This window comes from Bufo gargarizans, chromosome 2 (genome assembly GCF_014858855.1).
Source record: "Bufo gargarizans isolate SCDJY-AF-19 chromosome 2, ASM1485885v1, whole genome shotgun sequence".
NCBI lineage: Eukaryota > Metazoa > Chordata > Amphibia > Anura > Bufonidae > Bufo > Bufo gargarizans.
The window spans coordinates 57,271,965-57,297,002 of NC_058081.1; the positions used below are offsets into that span (position 1 = coordinate 57,271,965).

At 46.9% G+C, this 25,038-nt stretch overlaps 1 protein-coding gene across 1 annotated transcript in view; it reads left to right on the forward strand.

Annotated features, from left to right (window-relative positions):
- Window positions 1-18,977, forward strand: part of XPO7 (exportin 7) — a 57,291-nt gene extending 38,314 nt beyond the window's left edge. Inside the window, 16 exon segments of the mRNA XM_044278982.1 lie at window positions 772-877; window positions 1,642-1,777; window positions 2,635-2,708; window positions 2,813-2,893; window positions 8,000-8,063; window positions 8,878-8,986; window positions 9,068-9,174; window positions 9,489-9,577; window positions 9,978-10,085; window positions 11,615-11,697; window positions 12,116-12,330; window positions 12,511-12,649; window positions 13,215-13,375; window positions 15,341-15,439; window positions 15,535-15,662; window positions 16,839-18,977. Of these exon segments, the coding sequence (XP_044134917.1) occupies window positions 772-877; window positions 1,642-1,777; window positions 2,635-2,708; window positions 2,813-2,893; window positions 8,000-8,063; window positions 8,878-8,986; window positions 9,068-9,174; window positions 9,489-9,577; window positions 9,978-10,085; window positions 11,615-11,697; window positions 12,116-12,330; window positions 12,511-12,649; window positions 13,215-13,375; window positions 15,341-15,439; window positions 15,535-15,662; window positions 16,839-16,932 (1,793 nt within the window). The 3' untranslated portion in view covers window positions 16,933-18,977.
- The last annotated feature ends 6,061 nt before the right edge of the window (window positions 18,978-25,038 follow it).

Below are 25,038 nucleotides of genomic sequence, written 5' to 3' on the forward strand. Positions count from 1 at the left end.
TGATTGATAACCTATATAATAATTTGTCGCTATTGATGTATATAGGGGACATTCACCGGTGTGTGTGTGTACGTCTCTACATAGGTATGTGTGTATATGCACGTATACGCGCGTGTCTTCTTACGTGGATATACATGGGTTAATAACAACTGTAAACCAAATGTTATAACGACAGGTTATTCTCCGCTCACTAATATTATATAATTCGACCACAATAATTAACAAATGACGATAATACAAAGATGCTGTTGTAGAAGTTCTGTTTACTGATCAATTGTTAAATAAAAAATATGAAATGTAACCCCTTATACCAGTGATGGCTAACCTTGGCACTCCAGCCGTGGTGAAACTACGACTCCCAGCATGCTCCATTTATTTCTATAGAGTTCTGAGAGCAGCCAAGCAAGGGGAGCATCTTGGGAGTTGTAGTTTTACCACAGCTGGAGTGCCAAGGTTAGCCATCACTGCCTTATAATATATCAAAAACCAATAAAAATTTACTGATCAAAACAAAAAATTGCTAGGGTATGCCTTCCGTGTCAAAAAGGGGCAGGACTCTTCGACGTAGCAGCCATGGCGGGCGGACTGTGCTGTGTCCGTGGAAGTGAATGGGAACAGAGCACGTCTGTCTCAGCCATGAAAGGCCCGACTTGGGAATAAACCTTTAATGCTACAGTTACCCGGCACTGGCCACTGACACCTTTCTCTGTTATGTCTGGATATCTCTTGGATCTTGGGTTTCTCTATGTTCCTCCTCTGTTTTTCTTGAAGGTCGCCTGACTTGGTTGGTTTACATTATCGGTGCAGTGATAGGAGGCCGAGTGTCTTTTGCCAGTACTGATGAACAGGACGCCATGGATGGAGAGTTAGTGTGTCGGTATGTATTGCTTGTATAGTATCTCCAGCAACATCTTGAGAGGCCTGGCCAGATCATAGATTACATGCAGGCCTGTTCAGGTGTATGGGCGCCCATTGCTGCTGTATTTCCACTGTATCAGCTATGTGCAAGTCCCCTCATCTTATGGCTAGTTGTAGCTGCCAGATCTGTGGTTAACAGCTACTTGTGACTTACTTCACAACAGGGGTTGTCCGGCTATGACCATCCAACTCAGAATCAGGGCTCATGCGCACGACTGCTGGACGGCCGTTCCGTGCATTGGGGACCGCAATTTCTGGTCCCAAATGCACGGGCAACATCCATGCGGATTCCGCAGACTGATCCAGACCCATTCATCTTGTTTTTTTTGCGGTGCAGTGCTTCCGTGGGGTTCCATGCCTCCGTTGTGGACCAATTCAAGTGTGCACACGGCCAATGCCGGATATTGCGGACCCGCTGTTTGTGGACCGCAATACAGGCACAGCCGAGCAATGGCCGTGTGCATGAGCCCTCAAGGTGGAGTTTAGAAGGGGAAATCTCGCTCCCAAAAGCTGCATCCTTTTCTCCGCAGTTAGAACAGGAAAGCATATTCTTGGCACCGCTACATACTGCCTCACTTCTTGCTGAACGGGAAGAGAAACGATCAGTGCTTACTATAAACCCTGCCCCACTTCTGATTTAATGACTAGTTTCATAGGAAAATGGAAATGGTTACCATTAAACATAATGGCCAGAGGTCTAAAGAAATCTCTCATTCCCTACAGTGTGCTGCAACTCATGAACCTCACAGATTCACGTCTAGCCCAGGCTGGCAATGAGAAGCTGGAGCTGTCAATGCTAAGCTTCTTTGAGCAATTCAGGAAAATCTACATTGGGGATCAAGTGCAAAAGTCATCCAAGGTAAGTGGAACCAGTCTTGCAAAATAGAAAGTGGATAGAGGGGATAAGGACCCCCCCCCCCCCCCCCCTTCTCCGATCATGAAAATAGGGGACTAGAGTCCTTCAAAAGAATGGTGCGGTACCAGTCCTTGTCTTGTATGACAGTAGGGTACAGCGATCCACGCTCTCAAGCAGTCACATAGAGAATGAATGGAGTGGCAGCATGCATGCTCAGCCTGCCACTCTACTTCACGTGGAGGACTCTGGGCACTTGCTCTTATGTTTGATGGGGCTCCCAGCAGTCGGACTCCAACAATCATGAGTTTCCTTGTCTTGCACGGACAGTGCCCTTTATGCTATAACCTAAAGGACCTGTGCCATCAATGTCAGGTTGGTGCAGGCCCCAGTTCTGGAACCCAATCTCGTCTCCAGAACGGGGCCCCCCAAAGCGAACAGAGAGCAGCCACCCAGTTCACTGCTTTGGAAGTTCCTAAAATAGCCAAGCACCGACTCAGGCAGTCCCATAGAGGTGAATGGAGAGGTGGCTGCGCATACGCGGTGCGTCCGTCATTCACCGCAAAGAGAATATACAAAAGTGCACTCACTCGGCTATTTTTGGAACTCCCATAGTGATGAATGGAGAGCTTGTCCTGCAAGTGTCGTGCGATCTCCTTCACTTTGGGGCCCCTTTCTGAAGATAGGAGCGGGTTTCAGAGGTGAGACCCCCACCTATCTATCTCCTAGCGATATGCCATCAATGTCCCAGATGATCCAGCCCATTAAAAGATGATCAATAAATCAGAGCGGTAGGTTACAGAGGTATTTCCTCATCTGTGTGTCCATTTTCTAATACAGCGCCATTTTCTCTCTTTTTACAGCTTTATCGTCGTCTATCAGACGTTTTGGGCCTGAATGATGAGACTATGGTGCTGAGCATCTTCATTGGCAAAATGTGAGTTGATGTCAGACTAATGGGAATATCATTATATACAATTACCGGCCAGGTTATATTGTGTAATAAGAGAAGATTAACCTGTTGCTTTGTGTTTCTGACAGTATCACCAATCTCAAGTACTGGGGTCGCTGTGAGCCCATCACATCAAAGACTTTACAGCTGCTGAATGACCTGTCTATAGGATATCCTTTACTGGCTGGTGGCAATAGAGGATATGGGGTGGATGTAACCATAGAAGGGTGGAATGTACAATGGAGTAAATGGGATAGCCCTGCTATATTCATGTAGGATCCTTCCATACTTAGTCCTACAGCTCAGCAGTGTGCTTACAGCTCAGTGCTGCCTCTATGTACGCCATTCATGTGGGACGAATCATCCATGCCTTGTGTATAGCTGAAGAAGCTAGAAGACCATTTAGTTTCTTTCTCGTATCATTGGGGGACTCCAGACCGTGGGTATAGCTGCTGCCGCTTGGAGGCGACACTAGGCTAAAAAGTGTTATCTCATCCCACCGGCTATACTACCTCCTGTCTGGAGAGAGCATATCCGTTTTTAGCTTAGTGTTTTAGGAGGCAGACCTCCCTGCTTTGCAGGGTCAATTCTGCTATTTTATTTTTTTTATTTGTATTTTGTTTCCTTTTTTAGGCTGGGAGAACAGGGCCGCCTAGCCTCCCTGTTCTCCCGGGGACCATGGCCCTGGTCGGTTTCCCTTCCAGTCCAGCTCCCCCAAGAAGAAAAAGAGGACCAGGGGAGCCTCGCTCCCCTGCTTCCCGCCAGCCAAGGGGTCACCTGGATCCGCCCTCCCTCCTTGCCAGCTTCCTGCCACTTCGGTGCCAGCAGCTGAGGAGGTGACCCTGCTGGACCCATCGAGGGAGGGTGAACAGAAGAGGAGCAAGATGGTGTGAGTAGGCCGTATTGGGTGAGTATTCCTGTGTTCCCCTGTATTCCCACCTGCCCGCCCCCTCCTTCTCTCCGTGGGGCCCACATGTCCTCCTCACTTGGGATTTGGCTCTGGTTCGGGGATCTTGAGGAGGCATCTCACTCCTTCTGGCGGCCGCCCCGGAAGTGCCGTTGCAGCCGCCCCGCCCCTCTAATTTAGTCCCCAGTCCCCATTTGGGACTACTCCGGTTTGCGGCTTTCCTGGTCCCAGCGCAGTTTTTCCTTCTCCTCCGGCTGGTCTTCAGCATGCACCCTCTCTCCTGGGCAGCCCCCGCTCCCCCCGTTCCGCCTTCTGTTTTCGGCCGGTTTGCAGCCTTCCCGGACCCTGCACGCCTCGGGCTCTTTTCTTCCTCCTCTGGTGTGGTCTTCGGCGTGCGCCCTCTCTTATGGGCAGCCCCCACTCCTCCCATTCCGCCTTCGGTTTTCGGCCGCAACTAATTTAGCACCCGGTCTCGGGGGCCTACTAAACCTCAATTTCTCTGGAACCTTCCCCCGTCCCCTATGCTTGCAGGGCGGGCCCCTTGCCCGCCGGACACACCTAGGAGGGCGGGGTTGCCTCTTTTTCCCACGCTGGCCCTGGGAGAAGCCGGCGTTCCTCTCACTCTTCGCCTTGGTCGGCAGGAAGCTTCACTGGGGGACATCAGGACCTAGTTCCACCTGCAGCTTTTCTGGTAGGACAACTCTATATCCCTCCAGCCCTGAGACCAGCTCTTAGAGCCATGTCCGAACCCACGACTGACGCCCACCAGCCACCACCCACTACGCTTACGCAAAATGCGAGCTCAAGTTTCTTTGCGGCCAGTCGGACTCCCTGTGTACTGCATGCCGTGTGCCTAGACCGGACCTAGCCATCCCTCCCGAGCAGCCGCACTTCCCGCCTGACCGTGTGGAACTGGAATGGACCCGTGCCCTGTCCCGGGCAGTAGAAGAGCTATCGAAAGTTTCCCAATCCACCCTTTCTCTCATGGGTCAATTGGTTGACCAGTCCTCACCTGTGCATCCCGCGCCTTCCTCGGGTGACCAACCCAGGGGCAGGCCTTCTCACAAGCGTCCCAGAACAGGACACTTCCTCTTCTGACGCCTCAGTGTCTCCACCTCCCACGAGGACACGCTCTGATATGTCCTGCCTCCCAAGCAAGACACTGTCTGAAGGGTACTTGATTCAGACTTGGATCTGAATCAGGGACAATCTTCTAAGATTGTTTCCATGGTAAATATCCTGGTCGTGGTTGTCCGCAACACCTTTCAGGTTCAGGATAACTCTCCTTCGTCTAGCCCCCATGGAGTTTCTTTTCTCCGCTCGAGACAAGCCCCTAAGGCCTTTCCCTTGCATGATGATTTTTCGGTCGTCATTGCCAAGGCATAGGACCATCCAGATCGTCGTTTCAGAGCTTCTAAGCTCCTCGATCTGTTATACCCTATTCCGTCAGACCTGGTTGCGAAATGGTCGTCCCCGCCCAAAGTGGACCTGCCTGTCGCGCGTCTTGCTAAGCATACCGCTATCCCCGTGGCCGATGGCACGTCCCTTAGGACGTCCCCAACCATCCTGGCGCCCCGGCCAATAGACAATCTTCAACATGAAGAGGCGCCAACGCCCTCTCGGGTGGGGGGTTGGCTCCTCCTTTTTCAGGAACTTTGATGGTCCCACATTTCACACTATTCGAGATAGTAACCCCGGGTTACAAGATGGAGTTGGCCTCCACCCCGCCGGAACGATTCTTCCTTTCCCAGCCGTCCAGAGACTAAGTTTGGGCCACTGCCTTTTTTCAGGCATTACAGTCCCTTCTCGCCCTGGGAGTGATCTCCCCAGTTCCACTTGTGGAGCAGTTCACAGCTTTTCATTCAAACCGGTTTGTCTTCCCCAAGAAAGAGGCATCCGTTCACCCGGTTCTAGACCTCAATTTGCTGAACCGGTTTGTTAGGGTCCAGCACTTCAGGATAGAGTCTCTCCGCTCCGTGGTTGCCTCTCTGGAACGGGGCGAGTTCCTTTCCTCATTGGACATTCAGGACCAGCGTTTTCTTCGCTTTGTGGTAGAGCCTGACCACTACCAGTTCATGGCTCTACCATTCGGCCTAGCAACAGCACTGTGAGTATTTACGAAGGTGCTCGCTCCTCTCCTTGCTCTTCTCCGTTCCAGGGGCATCACCCTGATCCCCTATCTGGACGACATCCTCGTCAAGGCTGCGACTTTCGGTCAGAACGAGGACAGTTTACACATCACCCTGGATGCCCTGGCACGTTTTGGCTGGCTGGTGTACTTCCATAAGTCAGCACTGCATCCCAGCAGGCGGATTACTTTCCTTGGCATGATCCTTGACACAGCCGCGGTGACAGTCCACCTCCCCTCGGATAAGGGGTTATCCCTTCAGAGGTCGGTTCGTCTTCTCCTCCGGTGCATGCGAGTGTTGGGAATGATGGTCTCTTCCTTCGAGGCGCTTCCGTTTGCGCAATTTCACACTCATCCTCTCCAGTGGGCGATCTTGTCATCCTGGGACAAGATGCCTAGTTCCTTGGACCATACCATCGCCCTTTCCCCGCAGGTGCAGTTGAATCTCAGGTGGTGGCTCTCAACTCCAACCTTGGTCTCTGGCAAATCCTTTCTCCCGGTCTCATAGTCGGTCATCACCACCGATGCCAGTCTCCTCGGATGGGGCGGAATCTTCCCACCTTGGACAGTTCAAGGCAAAAGGTCTCTGTTGGAATCCAGACTGCCCATCCCTTGCAGGATTAAGAGGGAGGGCATCCAGACAATTCTCATCGCGAAGTATTGGCCGCGCCGAGCCTGGTACACGGTCTCAACCTTCTTCTAGGAGACGCTCCGTGGCCGTTTCCACTCAGGGACAACCTTCTCTCTCAGGGACCCATCTTCCATCAGCATTTAGAATCACTACTTTGACGGCGTGGCTACAATAGAGTCATTCGCACCATGATTAAGGCCAGGAAGCCGATGTCGTCCAAGATATATCACATGACTTGGAAGCCTTTCCTGCGCTTCTGTGCGGACCGTCTCCTCTCTCCGCTCTGTTTTTCCTTTCCCACAATCCTCTCCTTTTTGCAGATGGGGCTGGATTTGGGTCTTAGTTCTCTAAAGGGTCAGGTGTCGGCGCTTGCAATCTTTTTACAGCGACCTCTGGCGTAAAAGGCCCCGGTTAAGACCTTTCTCCAAGGGGTAGCTCACACTGTGGCTACTCTTCGCCCCCTCCCCTTTCACCCTCTTGGGATTTGAACCTTGTGCTTGGTCAGCTCCCTTCAAGCCTCTTGACACAGTTTCTCTCTGCATTCTTTCCTGGAAAGTAGCCTTTCCGGTGGTGGTCACCTCCATCAAGGAGCCATTTCTTATTCTGCACCAAGATAAGGCGGTGCTTCGCCCTGTGCCTTCCTTTCTTCCGAAGGTAGTCTCCGCCTTCCATGTCAACGAGGACATTGTTCTTCCCTCATTTTGTCCCTCGCCTTCGCATCCTAGGGAACAGGCCCTCCACCAGATGGACATGGTTCATGTCCTGCAGATTTATTTATCCACTTTGGAGTCTTTTTGGCGTACCGACTCACTGTTCGTTATTCCTGAGGGTCCTCTCAAGGGTTTGGCACCCTCAATAATTGCCAGGTGGATCCACTTGGCCATTGCCGAGGGGTATCACTCCCGGGGCAAAGCTCCGCCCCTCTATATCACTGCTCACTCGACCAGGATGGTGGGCGCTTCTTGGGCCCGTTTCCACCAGGCTTCCGCTTTGCAGCTGTGTAAGGCGGCAAACTGGTCTTCCTTGCACACGTTTACCAAGTTCTACCAGGTGCGTACCTTTGCGTCGGTAGGTGCTGCTCTGGGTCGCAAGGTCTAGTGGGCTGCAGTATGTTAGACTCCCGCAACTGTGTCTTCCATGGATTTGTGGTTTCTTCCCTCCCAGTGGACTGCTTTGGAACATCCCAGGGTCCTGTGTCCCCCAATGATAAAAGCGAGGAAACTGGAATTTTGTGGACTCGCCTGTAAAATCTCTTTCTTGCTGAGTTTGTTGGGGGACACAGCTCCCACCCTTTGTTTGTTCTCTAATTTTGCCGCAGGTGACGACAGTTGATTAACTGATAGGGTTCTGATATAAGTTCTGGGTTCGGACCCACTGGTTATTGTTATGTTATTTCATTTCTGATTTATTTTCCTCCTACTGCTTGTGCACAAACTGATATGCTCACTCCAGGCTGGAGGGGATATAGCCGGCGGGAGGAGCTAACACTTTTTAGCCAAGTGTCGCCCCCTAGTGGCAGCAGCAGCTATACCCACGGTCCTGTTTCCCCCAGGTGAGTCCACAAAAATCTCTTTTTTTCCTTTGCTCCTTTTGTCCTTAACCCCTCGCACGTACAGCAGTGTAAGGAAACTGGTGAAGCTCAGTGCCGTCCAGTTCATGTTAAACAACCACACGGTAAGTACAGCTAACAAGAGGAAATGCATAGTGGTCAAACAGTGTACTTTATGTCTTGGGTGTAACAGTGACGTCCATGGTGTCCAGCCGGCTGATACATAACGTGCCTATTGTCTAGGGGGTTTAACATATGACCTCTCTTGGGACTGATAAATAACCGGCCACCACCTTGTGTGTGGTGGGCACATAAATGGCATCCCTTGTATTCGGTGGGTAAATAATCAACATTCCTGGTGTCTGGCGGGTAACTAGATGGCACCCCTGGTGTCTAGTGGGTAAATAAATGGCATCCCTGGTGTCTGGCAGGTAAATAAACAGCATCCCTTGTGTGTGGTGGGTAAATAAACAGCATCCCTTGTGTGTGGTGGGTGAGTAAACAGCATCCCTGGTTGTTAAATTAATGAAATTCCTATTGTCTGGTGGGAACAACATCCCTGCTGTCTGGCAGGTAAATAGGTGGTATCCCTTGTGTCTATTGGGTAAAATAAACGGCATCCCTGGTGTATGGTGGGTAAATTAATGGCATTCCTATTGTCTGGTGGGTAAATAATCATCATCCCTGGTGTCTGGTTGGTAAATATTCAGCATCCCCCGGCGTCTGGCGGGTAAATATCTACATTCCTTTGGGCGTTCACCTAAGATAGGCCGCTGTCTATTGCCTTGCTGTTTCTGTGTTGGTCTGCTCAGTCTTGTAGACACGGGGGGTCAGGAGAGAAATTAGCTCAGACCTAGTTAACCCGATCCCCGCCTGTTCTCAGCTGATGGCGCTGCTGTCGGAACATTATAAGACTGAGGCGTGTGCATTGTCTTACAGAGCGAGCACTTCTCCTTCTTGGGAATCAACAGCCAATCCAACCTGTCAGACATGCGCTGCCGGACTACCTTCTACACCGCACTGGGACGCCTCCTCATGGTGGATTTAGGTACTGCCTTGTAATTAAGTGCAGAGGTAAAACCTAGTTGTGATGAGACCCATCATTTGCAATCCTTTGCTTCGTCTGTAGGAGAGGATGAGGAGCAGTTCTCACAGTTCATGATGCCGCTCACCGCTGCCTTCGAGTCCATGGCTCAGATGTTCAACAGCAACAGCTTCAATGAGCAGGAAGCCAAGGTAATAAGGGAGAAGCTCTGAACGGGGGCCTATGGAGACACTTTGAAAGCTCCTGGCACATACGACAGTCGGGCAGTGTGAAAGCCGCCTTCCACCAGTGCAAATCCCCTGCACGATTCTTTTTCAAAAATGGCAAGAGGCGAAAATTGTGCACTTGAAACTGGTGCAAAGCAAATAATTTGCCTGCAGCCACCAGAAGAGGGAGCTAGCAGTATGCACGCCCCCTAGTGGCGTAGCGAACATACTTAGATTTATCAAAAAAAATATGTGTTTTGACGTTGACTCTAAAATATAATTTTCCCTTGTGTTTTCAGAGGAGTCTGGTTGGACTGGTGAGAGATCTGAGAGGAATCGCCTTTGCTTTCAGTGCGAAGAGCAGCTTCATGATGCTGTTTGACTGGATGTATCCTGAATGGTTCTTGATATGAGAACAGTTAGGCTGTACAGATATATTCTAGATGCCTCATGCTATTTCGGGTCTGCTTGAGATTCATATAGCGCTTATAATCCTATATAATAGAGCATGACCTTTCAATCATTCTAGAAAGAGGGCGCGCTGAATGGAGGCACCCTGAGGGACACTTTGGGCCATTTTATTTTGCTTTATTGTTGCATATAGTAAGGGCAGCGTGATCCTGATAGGTTAGTTTTATTTATCATCATATCCAGGACTAGTGTCCCATTATAGGAATTGATGATGCAAAAATAAGACGGGTCCACTACGATCCAGTGTCGGTCAAGGGCTGAAGATTCCAGGTGAAATTAGTGTTCTTGTGTCTGTGTTATTCCTTAGCCCTCCTCAGCTACCCCGCATACATGCCCATCCTGCAGAGGGCGCTAGAACTCTGGTTCCATGACCCAGCCTGCACCACGCCCATCCTCAAGCTCATGGCAGAACTGGTGCACAACAGGTTTGTTTCCGCCTCTGTTTTTCCATGGATTCACTCTCTGCCTGTCAATGACATCTATGTAGGTGTGTTTTTTTTTTCCTTTTTATCCATCATTATTTGGGTTTACTCTTCTTTATTTTCTTACTTTTGTACTGCCTTGACTTGCCACAGCTGGAGCATACCTTCTATAGAGGTTAGATCTTGAAGTAGATCTGTCACCATGCTCGGCTGCCCTGTATGGTGTGTTGAATGGTGACAAATCTGATAGAAAACCCAGAATCTTCGCTTTCAAATACTACCATGCCTTTAAGTGCAATCTTCCAAGTCCTGCACTCATTTGAAGTTGGGAACAGTATGAAAAGTGTTAGGGCTGTTTCACACGAGCGGATGCCGTGCGTGACACCCGCTCCGTGAATGACAGCCAAGACCCGATGCGGACAGCAGAAGCACGGAGCAGTAACATGATTGATAATGCTCCGTGCCTCTCTGTGACCTCTTTACTACGAGTGAGATAAAGTTGTCACTGTGATTTCGTAGTAAAGAGATCACAGAGAGGCACGGAGCATCATCAATCATGTTACTGCTCCGTGCTTCTGCTGTCCGCATCGGGTCTTGGCTGTCATTCACGGAGCGGATGTCACGCACGGCATCCGCTCGTGTAAAACAGCCCTTACTGACTGGTTCTATACCTGTGTAAGTGAGGGCTTAACTACTGTCATCTGCACACAGCCTCCAGTGACCTCAGGAGGCTCGTAGCAATCACAGCCTTTTATTGTCTACTCTCCACCAGTGTAGAGCCCCCAGTGACCGATGCAGGATCTTTTCTCCATGTTATCACCCCTCTTACCAATCATAGCTTGTTAGGGTCATATATGAACTCTGCACATCTTGAACTTTTCTTCTTTTTTTTTTTTTTTGCAGCGTCGTGCCTTCATTTTTCTGTGTGTAAAGTGCTGGTTGTCCAGCTTTACAAAATGTATTAGGGTTTAATAGGATTTTTTTTTCATTATCTTGTAACTGTTTTTATGTCAAAAATGTGGAAATTATCCCAAAACCACTGACAGTGAAAGGGTTAAAGGGGTTATCCAGAACTAATAGATAATCAATATTAGATTGTCTGTCTGATCTCCTGACTTCATAAGCACTTATTTAAGCCATATTATTATCAGTTTGATCGTAATTGGGCTGTAGTGAGGGTTTTTTTTGTTTTGTTTTTTGTCTAAAATGTATTATTTAAAAAATTGCCTTTAAAGGTGACACTAAAGCAGAGATGAGCAACCTCCAGCACTCCAGGTGTTTTGAAACTACAACTCCCAGAATGCTCCATTCACTTGTACAGGAGTTGTGAGAACATCCGAGCCTGTTTGCATGCTGGGAGTTGTAGTTTTACAGCAACTGGAGTGCTGAAGGTTGCTGATCCCTGCCCTAGAGGGACTCGCTTCTGGGGGGGGGGTGCGCTTTTTGAATATTTCTATCAGTTTTATAGTCACTTATTGTCATACTCCACCAGTCCATCTAGTTTTTACCAATGACTTTGTCTTCCCCTGCAGGTCACAGAGGTTACAATTTGACGTCTCATCTCCCAATGGCATTCTTCTGTTCCGAGAGACCAGCAAAATGATCACAACCTATGGTACGTCACCTAGTGCCTTATGATAACCCCTGCCCCATGTCCCTGGGGAGGTGTTAAAGGGCGACTGAGCTTTTAGAAAACTTTTGATATGTTATAGGGACATATGAATGGTTTTGATTGGTTGGGGTCTGAGTGAGGAGACCCTCCACCGATCTCCAGAACGAGGGGAGAGAAGCGCTTGCTTAGGGCATTCTCTCTCGTCGCTGCAGGACAGAAAGCAAGATGGACTTAATAGAAAGTTTATGGGCCCATCTCATATGAGGAGAGAGCTCTTCTTTGCCCTCATTCTAGAGATCGGTGGGGGTCTCAGCACTCCCCTCCCCTTCCGATCTAAACTTTTGTCCCTATAACATTATCAAATGTTTTCTGAAAGCCCAGTGACCATTTAATGTTCACGTGTCATGGTTTTCGCCATCAGGTAACAGGATCCTGACCCTGGGTGAGCTTCCTAAGGAGCAGCTGTACGTTCTGAAGTTGAAAGGAATCTCCATATGTTTTTCGGTGCTAAAAGCTGCTCTCAGCGGTAGCTATGTCAATTTTGGGGTCTTCCGCCTGTACGGTGATGAAGCTCTGGACAACGCTCTTCAGACCTTTGTCAAACTACTGTTGTCTGTTCCACACAGTGACCTACTGGTAATTAACCTCACCACATTATGTCTGTAAATGTCCTCCATCAATGTATAAAGTACAAGTCCACATTGACAAGGAGATTGGTAACATCCAGTTGAAAAATACATATAGACACGTTTCCAGGAGGAATAACAGAGGAAGGGCCCAGTGGATGATAGTTGTGTTTGGTTTCCTGTTTTGTAGGATTATCCCAAGCTCAGCCAGTCCTATTATTCGCTCCTCGAGGTGCTGACTCAGGATCACATGTCGTTCATCGCCAGCCTGGAGCCACATGTAATCATGTACATTCTCTCCTCCATCTCCGAGGGGCTCACTGCTCTGGGTAAGCAGGGGGTGCCTGATTGTGTCTCCTCAGAGTCACTTCATGTTGTGTGATTTTTTTTATTTTTATATTTTTTTCTAGTTGAAGGGGTTGTCTCACTTGAGCAAGTGGCATTTATCATGTAGAAAGTTACTACAAGGCTCTTACTAATGTATTGTGATTGTCCATGTTGCCTCCTTTGCTGGCTGGATTCATTTTTCCATCACATTGTAGACTGCTCGTTTCCATGGTTATGACCAACCTCTAATCCATCAGTGGTGTTTGTGCTTGAGCACTATAGGAAAAACTCCTGGCCTCTTTGGTGGTCAGAACCGTGGGAGCGCACATAGGCTGGTGCTTTTTTCTATAATGTGCAAGCAGGACCACCACTGATGGATTGCAGGGTGGTCATAACCATGGAAACGTGCAGCGTATAATGTGATAGAAAAACGAATCCAGCCTTTAAAAGAGGCATTATGGACAATCACAATACATTAGTAAGTGCCTTGTAGTAACTTTCTCTACATAATAAATGCTGTTTGCTGAAGTGACACAGCCCCTTTATTCGTGTGCCTTCTGTCCACAGACACCATGGTGTGCACAGGGTGCTGCTCTTGCCTGGACCACATAGTCACATACCTCTTCAAACAGCTATCTCGCAGTGGTAAGAAAAGAGGAGCGCCGCCACCGCAGGAAAGTGAGCGCTTCCTGCACATAATGCAGCAGCACCCGGAGATGATCCAGCAGGTGATACCTCTGTCTTAAGATTGTATTATATATTCTATTGGACAAGACCCTAAGGCCTGGGTTAGACAGTGTGTCCGTTTTTTTTTTTTTTTTTTTTCTGGACCCTTTAATTTAAATTAATGAGTCTGGAAAAAACTGAAGTGCGAACTGCGCCATTTATTTAGTGGGTCCGTTTGCATTCCAGGTAGCAGAGACGGAAATAATTGTTGTATGTATTAGGCCTAACTTATATTTGAATAGAGATTGCTCCTTATTGTAGGGGATATCTTATTTTTGTAAATTGTGTACCTCAGCTGCTGCAGATCCTCTTTTTGAGGAATAAGAGGGGAGCTTCCTGTCTACTGCTGAGACACCCGGTCCTCATTGCCCCTGCACGCCCGACTGGTATCAGGGTGTGGTATACCATCATTACCAAGTCACTGACCATGCAGGTCTCCAATAAGGAATACGCTGATATCTTTTTTTTTTCCATCATCACATTTCAAGAGCCACAACTTTATTATTCTTTATGACATTCACAGGATAAATAATATAATAGTGGTATATGTCAGGTTGTTACGGATGCGGCAGTACTAGTTATATGGTTTTATTCATAAATTATTTTTATTTATAAACCTTTTTATTTATACTATTTTTATTTTAGTTTTCAATTGTCAGAACATTAGATTTTTTTTTAACAAGATTTTTTAGAATCTTTTGTGACAAATACAGGTCACAAAATATATATTAATACATAACTTAACATTAAACTTTTTCTAAGATACATATGTATACAGGTGAAACTCAAAAAATTGTAATATTTATTTCAGTAATGCAACTTAAAAGGTGAAGCTAACATATGAGACTCATTACATGCAAAGCGAGATATGCCAAGCCTTTATTTGTTATAGTTTGGATGATTATGGCTTACAGCTTATGAAACCCCAAAGTCACAATTTTGAGGTGCCCTTTGCTCAGGGGGTATGGAATAATTACCTGACTAGAGTGGGACACTCTGAGCCTAGAATATTGAACCTTTTCACAATATTCTGAATTTAAGTTGCATTACTGAAATAAATGGACTTTTGCACAATATTCAAATTTTTCGAGTTTCACCTGTATGTGTGTGTATATTATATAATACAAAATGTTACAATACATTACACCTGTGTCTTAATATTAAATCCTTATTACCATTTATTAGTCCTGTGTATTGCGATGTCAGTGGTAAACTGACCAGCAATTTATTAGGCTGTACCTCTGGCACAGCTTGAGGGCTCATGCACACGGACGTATTTTCTTTCCGTGCAAGTCCCCCGTCCCCCCGTCCCCCCCGTCCCCTTTTTTTTTTTTTGTGCGGCCCGTATGCAGAACCATTCGCTTCAATGGGGCCGCAAAAAAAAAAAAAACTACGGAAATGAGACTGTGCATTCTGTTTATGTATTTCCATTCTGCGGAAAAAAAAACATAACATGTCCTATTATTGTCCGCGTTACGGACAAGGATAGGACTGTTCTATTAGGGGCAATCTGTTCCCCTCCGCAAAACATGGAATGCAGGCGGCTGTCATCCGTATTTTGCGGATCCACAATTTATGGACTGTAAACATCCAATGGTCCTGCTACAGAAAGCAACTATGGGGGCCTTCATTAGGTTCCCGGCCGCCATGTAAATATATTGACACCCCGCTATTGCATTCATAGGTAAAAGAGAGAGCCCCCTATCTTTGAACCCATTTAGACATGGTCTCTATTGACAGCAGCATGTAAGGGGTTAAACAGCCCAGATCTGAGGTTTCTCTTATCCCTGTTGTTAGGGCAGGGACTCGGCTGTCATTAGACAGCACAGCACGCGCTCCACTTAGCACAGGACACCCATTGCGCTGCTCCATATAATGGGCTATTGGCGATTACTAAGGGGTTAAGTCCAGCCCAGGACCATCTGTATAATCCCTGTGATATTATATTTCTTCTTCTTCTCCACCAGATGCTTTCCACGGTTCTCAACATCATTATCTTTGAAGACTGTCGAAATCAGTGGTCAATGAGCCGGCCGTTGTTAGGCCTCATCCTCCTCAATGACAAGGTGACCAGTCTACAGCTCGTTATTACAGGGCACCATTTCTTGGGTCCGTCGTCCGCCATCTTTAATGTGTTGTTTTTTTTTTTTTTGTCGGCTAGTATTTCTCGGACCTCCGGAGAAGCATTGTCAGCAGTCAGCCCCCGGAGAAGCAGCAAGCCATGCATCTTTGCTTTGAGAACTTAATGGAAGGAATTGAGGGGAACCTACTGACGAAAAACAGAGACAGGTTGGTAGTGTCAAAGTCATTGCTCCAAGTAATCTCACAATTGCAATGCCTCACACAGCCTAGTGCAAGAGTGGTGCTGTTTCTGGGGGGGGGGGGGGGGGGGGAGGAATTTGCATGCCGATTTGGTGTGGCTTTTCCTCTCTCCATTGAATTGAATAGACAAAATCCGCCCAGGAAAAAATAAAATAAAAATTTCCATTGTGTACATGAGAATATCAAATTCTCATAGAATACAATATACATGACCTACGGTGCGGATTTTCCTCTTGCAGTCACGCTTGTGTGCATTTAGCCTTGAAGGGGTTGCCCGGTTTCAGGAGGAAACTAGATGACTCCCAGGAAATAAAGAACTGGCCATTACTTACCTTTCCGATCCCGTGCCACCACTCTGGTTCTTCTTCTGGTCGTGTTCTGTTTACCTGGCTGCAGCAGTGACGTCGAGAACGTGTGACTGCTGCAGCAAATCACTAGCTTCATCAAGATGCACCGCAGGGGCCAGTGATTGGCCGCAGTGGTCACGTGTCGTCAGTGAGAAGTCACCTCTGCAGCCTGGTAAATAGAGCCCGGCCCGGAAAACAGGGATCAGACAGGTAAGTAATGCCCAGTTTTTTCTTTCAGACGGATCCCTTAGGTTGTCCAGTTTCCTCCTTTCCTTTAAAGAACATTTCCCTTTTTTGCTATGCTGTTAAACTTTCTGTTCATCCATCTATTTGTGGAGCTAGGTGACTACTAACATGGCTGACATCCAACTTTCCAGTACAACTGGCCCATAAATCTGCATAGATTTGAAGTGATTCAGTCACCATCTCGGGCCCGTTTCCTCAGGCCTCTTTTGGAGTTTTCCCAGAAAAGCAGCTATGTTTATTTTAATTTTTTTATTTTTTTTTTTAATATCCCTTTAAAATTTTTGTGAGCCAGATTGCAAACACTACATCAGGGGTCAGCAACGTTCGGCACTCCAGCTGTTGTGAAACTACATTTCCCAGCATGCTCTGTTCATTTCTATAATAGTTCTTAGAAGAGCAGAGCCAGTATGCATGCTGGGAGTTGTAGTTTCACAACAGCAGGCGTGCTGGAGGTGTTGCCTACCTCTGCACTACATCATGTGCAGTAGGCCACGGTTGCTTCTGTGGATTATTAGCCCTGACTTGTTCTCGCCGCTTATCTTCTTGATAGGTTTACGCAAAATCTCTCAGCCTTCCGACGAGAAGTCAACGACTCGATGAAAAATTCAACCTGCGGCCCCAACAGTAACGAAATGATGAGCTGACCTCTCCCCACACCTCCAGCCATCTTCCTCTCCCCACCATCTTCCTCCCCTTGTACAAAACCCTGCACATTTTTTGGTAATGTTTTGAATTCTTTCTACGGACAGGGGAAATATATGGCGAGTGGATCTCTGCCTCCTCCCCCCTCTTTCCACCGAGTGGAGGCGGACGGGGTGCTGATGAGCGAATGTGAGAGTCACGCCTGTTCACCTGGACTGAGCCCCTCTTGATAAATTACAAATATATAAATATATATATATATATATAAATATATGTATGTATGTGTCATTTGGAGTGACAAGTAAAATCACCCCCCTCCCCCCCCCCCCCTTCCCCTCCGCAGATTCCCTATCCCCCCCCCCCCCTTCCCTCAGCGTGGATGAACGGAGGAGTGGCAGAGCATTGCATTGTTCAGAGTGAAGCTCTGCAGAGACTGCACTGAAAGGGTGAACAGGTTTTGCAAGGACATTTTGTAATAAACGATCCTGTATACTGAGGGATGCAGCCCTCGCACTGCTCTTATTTTGACTGTGGGATGAATGATTTGCAGCTGGATCTTTGGCGCCACCTGGACGTAGCCCCAGAGAATGCAGCCCCACCATTCAGCACATACACAGCTCACACTGAAGTATTGGGAGGCCAATAGGTTTATTACAAAGGGCTTATTATAGCCTGTGCTGTAATCAATAGTTGCCTCACCAGTCCTGGATGGATCTCTCAGAACTGTATTTATATCCTATTGTCGTATCGTATGGTTGCTTCACATGTCACCCGTCTCCCTGATGATAGATTTTTTTTTAACGTGCTTATTTCACTTTAAGGCCAATGTCAGATGAGCGTGTCCACTGCGGGAAACACACATGTGGGAGCGTGATTTTCCGATATGTACTGTGCTCCTTGGCATTCTAATGATTTATAATGCTGTGCGTCTCTGCCCGACATCAGCTGTAATGAACTGTACTCCTAGTGTGGAGTTTGGGCAGAGACACACCGCATTATAAATCATTATAATGCCATGGACTCCTGTGCAGTGTCATGATGGGGAAACATGCTCTGTGTGGGAGCATGATTTGCGGTTGTGGACTCTGCTCCTTTGACCGTAGGGCATTAATAATGATTTATAATGCCGCGTGTCTCTGCCCAACATCAGCCGTAATGAACCGCACTTGCATAATGCTGTCAGTACAAATCATTAGAGCGGAGGTCGGGCAGAGACACACAGCATTATAAGGCTGTGCACTCATGTCACAGGAGCAGTGTCCCTAATGGGAAATCCTGTTCACACAAGTGGACACACTTTTCTGAAATTAGCCTAAGGGGGGGCCGCGGCCGCGCGTGGCGGGGGATGAGAGCACCGCTGCCAGACACTTTTTTCATGCACTTTTCATCTTCTATGGGGGGAAAAAAAACATCCGTATAGCCTGCTACATTTTAAAGAAATAACATAGCCCAAAACACTTTGGGGGTCATTTACTACGCGCGCCCCCCACCTTCTTGCTTACACCACAATCTACGAACTGGCATAGATTTCATTACAAGAGCACCGACTGAAAGAGGATGTGCTTATCATGAGGCATCGAGCCTGGTCATAAATGAAGCGCAACCTCTGGCACTCCAGCTGTGGTGAAACTACGACTCCCAGCATGCTCCATTCATTACTATGGAGTTCTGAGAACAGCCAAGCAAGTGTGCATCTTGGGAGTTGTAGTTTTACCACAGCTGGAGTGCCGGAGGTTAGCCGTCACAGGCCAAGTGGGGGTCTTGATAAACGATTTCCTTTTAGATGCAGTGTGTCTTTAACTACAGAGTCGATGAGGTGGCATCGGACTGCAGAAAAACCGCCTTGGGTTTGTCCACATGGCAGCATTTTCAGCTGGGAAACCCGACTCCCATTGAATTCAATGGAAATTCCTGTCGCCGTCCTACAATCTGTTTTCTCTGCAGATTTATAATCATTTTCAGTTCAAACTGCAAATTCGCGGCAGGGTCAGCCTCAAATGTTTCCTGTAAAAAAGTCATGGGAACGTATTCCTAAGGGTCCATTCACACGTCCGTTGTTTCTTTCCTGATCTGTTCAGTTTTTTCCGGAACAGATCTGGACCCATTCAATTTCAATGGGTCCTGAAAAAAATCGGACAGCACAATGTCCGATTTTTTTTTTTCAGGATTTTCAGGACCCATTGAAAATGAATGGGTCCAGATCTGTTCCGCAAAAAACTGAACAGATCAGGAAAGAAACAACGGACGTGTGAATGGACCCTAAAGCTGTGGAGATCATGGACACATCAGACAATGCATAAAGGCCACCCTTCTCATTGGCAGATCTTTTTTTCCCTGTGACGGACCTGCCTGTCCACATCATCCCTGTTTAGAGCTGGCCTTACAGTCTTCAGGTCCCACAGACAATGTTGGGGGTTATCTCTTATAACATGCCCCAAAATCGACATTATCTGCCTGTAGTCCAATTTTTCACGGTCCGATTTATAACGAATGACATGATTATTGCATTTATGCCAGAAGATCAAGGTGTCAGCATCTCTTACAGAGGAACACGTAAATGGGTTCTTGGCCAGAAATGGTTTAAAGGGGCTGTCACTATAGGGATATGTCTGACAGGGAGACTGTGGACACACTATATACCAGAGGTCTCCAACTACAACTCCCAGCATGCTGGGATGTAAAGACTTGTCACAGCTGGAGAACAGGTACCTGTTAGGTATGTGGGCACGTGGAAGACATAGGCCCCTTCTTATAGCACTTATGGGATATACAGGAGCGGTCTCCTCTCCCTGTAATAATTCTGGAGCATGCATTCTTAGAACTCTGTTTTCTGTTATTCCTTCTGAATAAACTGAAAAATGGGTGTTCCTACCCCATCAGACACAGGCAGTACTGGTAGCCCCCAGTTATTAATTTAATATTATACATTTCTAGGAGCAATAACAGAACAGCACTCTGTTCCAGAATTGTTATTTTGTGGGGGATACAAGTCTTTATATTAAAATAGACATGGTAGGAGAGCCGGCTGGCACGGTGGCCATCCTGAAGACCACCACGGAAGGTAGTAGACAAATTAAAGCGGCCGCCTTGTTCTGGGTGTCACTTGAGCTGCCATGTTTTTCTAATTCTGTCCAATCCGTTTCTATATGTATAAGGGGATAGTCAGGGATCCCTTTAACAATCAGCAGTTATATGAAGGATATAGGAACCTGTTTGTGTTAGAATTTCTACTAGTTCATATTAGGTATAAATGATACGTTATATAGTGGATGAGCTGTCAATAGTCGTCGTGTTAATACTATGAAGGTTTTTTTTTTTTTTTTGTTTTTTTTTATAGGCTTCTGCCATACTTCAGTATATGATACTAGAATACTTACTTACTCCATTTAACGCAGTTAAAGTATAAGCAAAAGTGTACCTGAAGAAGTGCTAGTTAAAGGGGTTGGCCGGTACTATTATCCTCAGGATACGGGCCATCGATATCTGAGCAGCAGGGGCCACCTTCCCCCCCCCTCAATCTGTGGACGGAGCTGGTTACCACAGTGGCCAACTTAGGTCTGCACACGACTGGTCGGGGAAATCTGGTCCATGTGTCAGCCACGGCTACTATCAGTCATTTATGGTACAGTCTGATTACAGGACTATTACCGCGTGAGTGCACAGCAATAGCCCCAGATACACACCGCTCAGAAATTACTATGGAACAGGTAGTTTGGGTCAGGGGATCTGCGGCCGGCTCTGGAGAGAAGTGAGCTTTGGATCCTAGATCCGATTTGCTGAAAATGTCGATTTAATGCTATACGGAGAGCCGTCTCTGTACAGCATTGAAATGTATGGGCTCCAAGGAGGAACATTTGTTATTCCTGAAGTCTTGCGGGACTTTGGTGAATAACTTCGGGATTAGATTTTTAAACCCTAAAAACCATTTTAAAACTGGGATCCAAAGCCAACTTCAGATACCTGTTTTAAAATGGTTTTTAAGTTCGATAAATACCGGAGCCCATACATTTTGATGCTGTACGGAGACGGATCATCGTACAGCATTTAACCGAAGTGTTGACCAAATCCTCTTCGGATCTAGGATCCCAAGCTTGATTCGCTCAACACTACAGGAGAGGAGACCGACACGGACACCGTGTCTCCCAGCCTGATCACTGTCACGTGCATGAGCTTTTATACCCAACATCAAAAATGGGGTATGGACACTTACAGTTACCCATCTGCAGTAGAAAATAATGGTCTTACCTTATACTCATGATGGAGTATCACTATTAGAGGACAACAGCCGCCTGGATGTTACATATCATATATATAGCAGGCATGCTCAACCTGCGGCCCTCCCAGCTGTTGTAAAACTACAACTCCCACCATGCCCTGCTGTAGGCTGTCCGGGCATGCTGAGAGTTGTAGTTTTGCAACAGCTGGAGGGCCGCAGGTTGTGCATGCCTGATGTATAGGGTCCTGTTTACATCAAACGTACACATTGGAAGTGTGCATGGGGCCTAAGGTATATGTTTAATGGAAGGCTTTGATATCAACCCCCCCAAGAACATACTTCCCTGACACAGTTTTAAAGGGCACCCTTGTCAGGAGAATACAACCCTATGGCCCCTTGTCGATGAGCGTTTGTCAGGCAGCGATTCCACAGCGCAGCTCCCGGCCGGATGGGGTCACATAGCATTATAATGATTTATGATGCCGTTACCCTTACAGTTTTGGAATATATTGGATAACACTGGCAGCATTATGTCAGTGTTATCCAGTACATTCTAGAACTGTAAGGCCCCTTTCACACGAGCAAGTTTTCCATGCGGGTGCAATGCGTGATGTGAACGCATAGCACCCGCACTGAATCCTGACCCATTCATTTCAATGGGTTTGTGTACATGGGCTTCAGTGAAAAACGCATTGCATCCGGAAGCAGGTGCGATGCGTTTTTCACCGATGGTTGCTAAGAGATGTTGTTTGTAAACATTCAGGTGTTTTTTTATCACGCGCGTGAAAAACGCATCAAAAAGCATTGCACTCGCGCAGAAAAAACTGAAACCAATTGAAGACAAAACTGACTGAACTTGCTTGCAAAAAGGTGCGAGTTTCCCTGAACGCATCCGGACCTAATCTGTCCTGCTCGTGTGAAATGAATGGGTCAGGATTCAGTGCGGGTGCTATGCGTTCACGTCACGCATTGCACCCGCAGGGAAAACTCGCTCGTGTGAAAGGGGTCTAAGGGTTACATAGCATCATAAATCAATATAATGCTATGTGACCCCCGTCAGCGCTGGGAGTTCAGGACAGGAGCTGGGCTGCGGAGGAACGCTTATCTGCAAGGGGCCTATGAATACATTAAAGGGGGGATGTCTCACCTCAAACATTGATGTCATAGGGCTAGGATACGCCAACAATGCGGGCACATAAAGTGTGCGCCCGCCCTCCATTCATTCATTCATTTCTATGGGAGTGCTGAAATTAGCTGCTGGCTCTGCTAGTTCCAGCAGCTCCATAGAAGTGATAGCAGCAGTGGCCATTCTCATGCGGTTCCCCATTTCTAGGAGACTTCTGAAAATAGCCGAGCGCTGCTTGGCTATTTTTGGCACTGCCGTTGAAATGAATGGCGTGCGGCCGCGCACATGCCGGGTGCTTTTCATCTCTTTGGGTGTTCCGTTCGAGAGATGGGTGAGGTATAGCGCTAGGCTACGGTGACACAACCTCTTTAAGCATATACACTAAACACAGGGCTATGGTTACATTCACACAAATTGACATTAAGTTCTGCACCGCATGGATTCTTTACTCCCGCAGCTCATGGATGAGATTTGTGAAGGTCTCCTCTACTACTGTAATACCTTGTGGATTTGCCACCCTGCAAATCTGGAGGAGGGCAAAACAGGTTCGGGTAACTGGATGGTGTGGACTGGGTTTTGGATTTACAAAGTTTGCTCTTTTCAGATACAATTATATTGAATGGGTATAGAAGGAATAATACAGAGTCCAGATTACGCCACAGATATCCAGATCAGAGACCTTATTCACATTGTGCAGTTTCGGTATGCCTATTTATTTATTTTTGGTAGCAAAAATAAACCGTAAATCCTAAAGAAATAAATGGGATGCCAAGAACACTTTGGGGATCATTCATAAAAACGGGCTAAAAAAAACAACAACCACTTTTCTATCCATAGTCTTCAAACATACAGTCTTCATACCTCTACTTAACCCTAAGGCCTCTTTCACACGGGCGTCATGTTTTTTGCCCGGATAAGAGGCGGGTGCGTTGCGGGAAAATGCACGATTTTTCCGCGCGAGTGCAAAACATTGTCATGCGTTTTGCACTCGCGTGAGAAAAATCGCGCATGTTTGGTACCCAGACCCGAACTTCTTCACAGAAGTTCGGGCTTGGGATTGATGTTCTGAAGATTGCTATTATTTTCCCTTATAACCATGTTATAAGGGAAAATAATACATTCTGAATACAGAATGCTTAGTATAATGGTGCTGGAAGGGTTAAAAATAATAAAGTTAACTCACCTTCTCCTCTTGTTTGCCTAGATGCCGGTCTGTTCTTTAGCTGTGGGCTGAATGACCTGAGGTGATGTCAGATCACATGGTCCAATCACATGGTCCATCACCATGGTGATGGAGCATGTGATCTTACATCACCACAGGTCATTCAGCCCACAGATAAAGAACAGACCGGCCTCTACGCGAACAAGAGGAGAAGGTGAGTTAACTTTATTATTTTTAACCCTTCCAGCACCATTATACTAAGCATTCTGTATTCAGAATGCTATTATTTTCCCTTATAACCATGTTATAAGGGAAAATAATACAGTGAATAGACTGTCACCTAGAACCCATGTGTGAAAATCGCACCGCATCCGCACTTGCTTGCGGATGCATGCGATTTTCACGCAACCCCATTCATTTCTATAGGGCCTGCGTTACGTGAAAAACGCACAAAGAGGAGCATGCTGCGATTTTCAAGCAACGCACAAGTGATGCGTGAAAATCACCGCTCGTGTGCACAGTCTCATAGAAATGAATGGGTCAGGATTCAGTGCGGGTGCAGTGCGTTCACCGCACGCATTGCACCCGCAGGGAAAACTCGCCCGTGTGAAAGGGGCCTAAGGCTACGTTCACATCTCTGTTAGATTTATGCCAGAAAGCAGCCAATAGGAATCTGGCAGTGCCGGATCCGGTGAACACCGGCAGGCTGTTCTCTGCCGGAAACATTCAGAGATGGGAACTTAGGCTAACTTTATTTTTGCTGCAAAAAACAATGTAGTGTGAACTGGATCGGTCAGTTCTGTGCAATGGAGGAGGAAAAAAAGAAAAAGACTTGCCTATAGCAACCAATGGCTGCTACGGGCAACGGTTTTTACTTTAGACAGTTTTGTAATTCTGCCTCACTAAGTTTTACTGTCATATGGAACCATCTTTACCTAGATCTAAAAACAATATGAACAAAAAGACAATCTGTACAAAACCGTCCATGTTCAGTCTTCATCTGTAAGATTGTATTCCACAAACTCCACTCCGCTCTCCTTCAAGTCTGTCTGGGGGAGGGAAGCAACAACCTTCTTGATGGCAAAACATGGTTGTCGTTAGAGATGAGCGACTTTCTGCTTATGAAATTTGTTCAGGCTTAGTTTGGTGGTAAAAGCAGCATTGCTTTATGGATTCCGTTACCACAGACCATAACGCAATTCTATGACGGAATGCCTTTAGAGGCATTCCGTTATTCATTCCGTCAGAATAGAAGTCTATGGGCTGAATAACGGATCCGTTCCGTTTCCGTTATGCAGGAGAGGGATCAGGAGAGGACTTCCCTGCATAACATAAACGGGACGGATCCGTTTTGCAGCCCATAGACTTCTATTATGACAGAATGAATAACGGCATTCTGTCATAGAATTGCGTTATGGTCCATAGTAACAGAATCTATAACGCGATTCGGCTTTTGCCACCAAAATATGAAATTCGCTCATCTCGAGCTGTCATGTTTCAGGGATGCGTGCGTGAATCAAAAAATTTAGTTTTGAAATTGCTAAAATTTACCACCCAGTTGTGGAGATTCGTCCAGGAGTGAGGCAACTATAAAGACAAGGCAA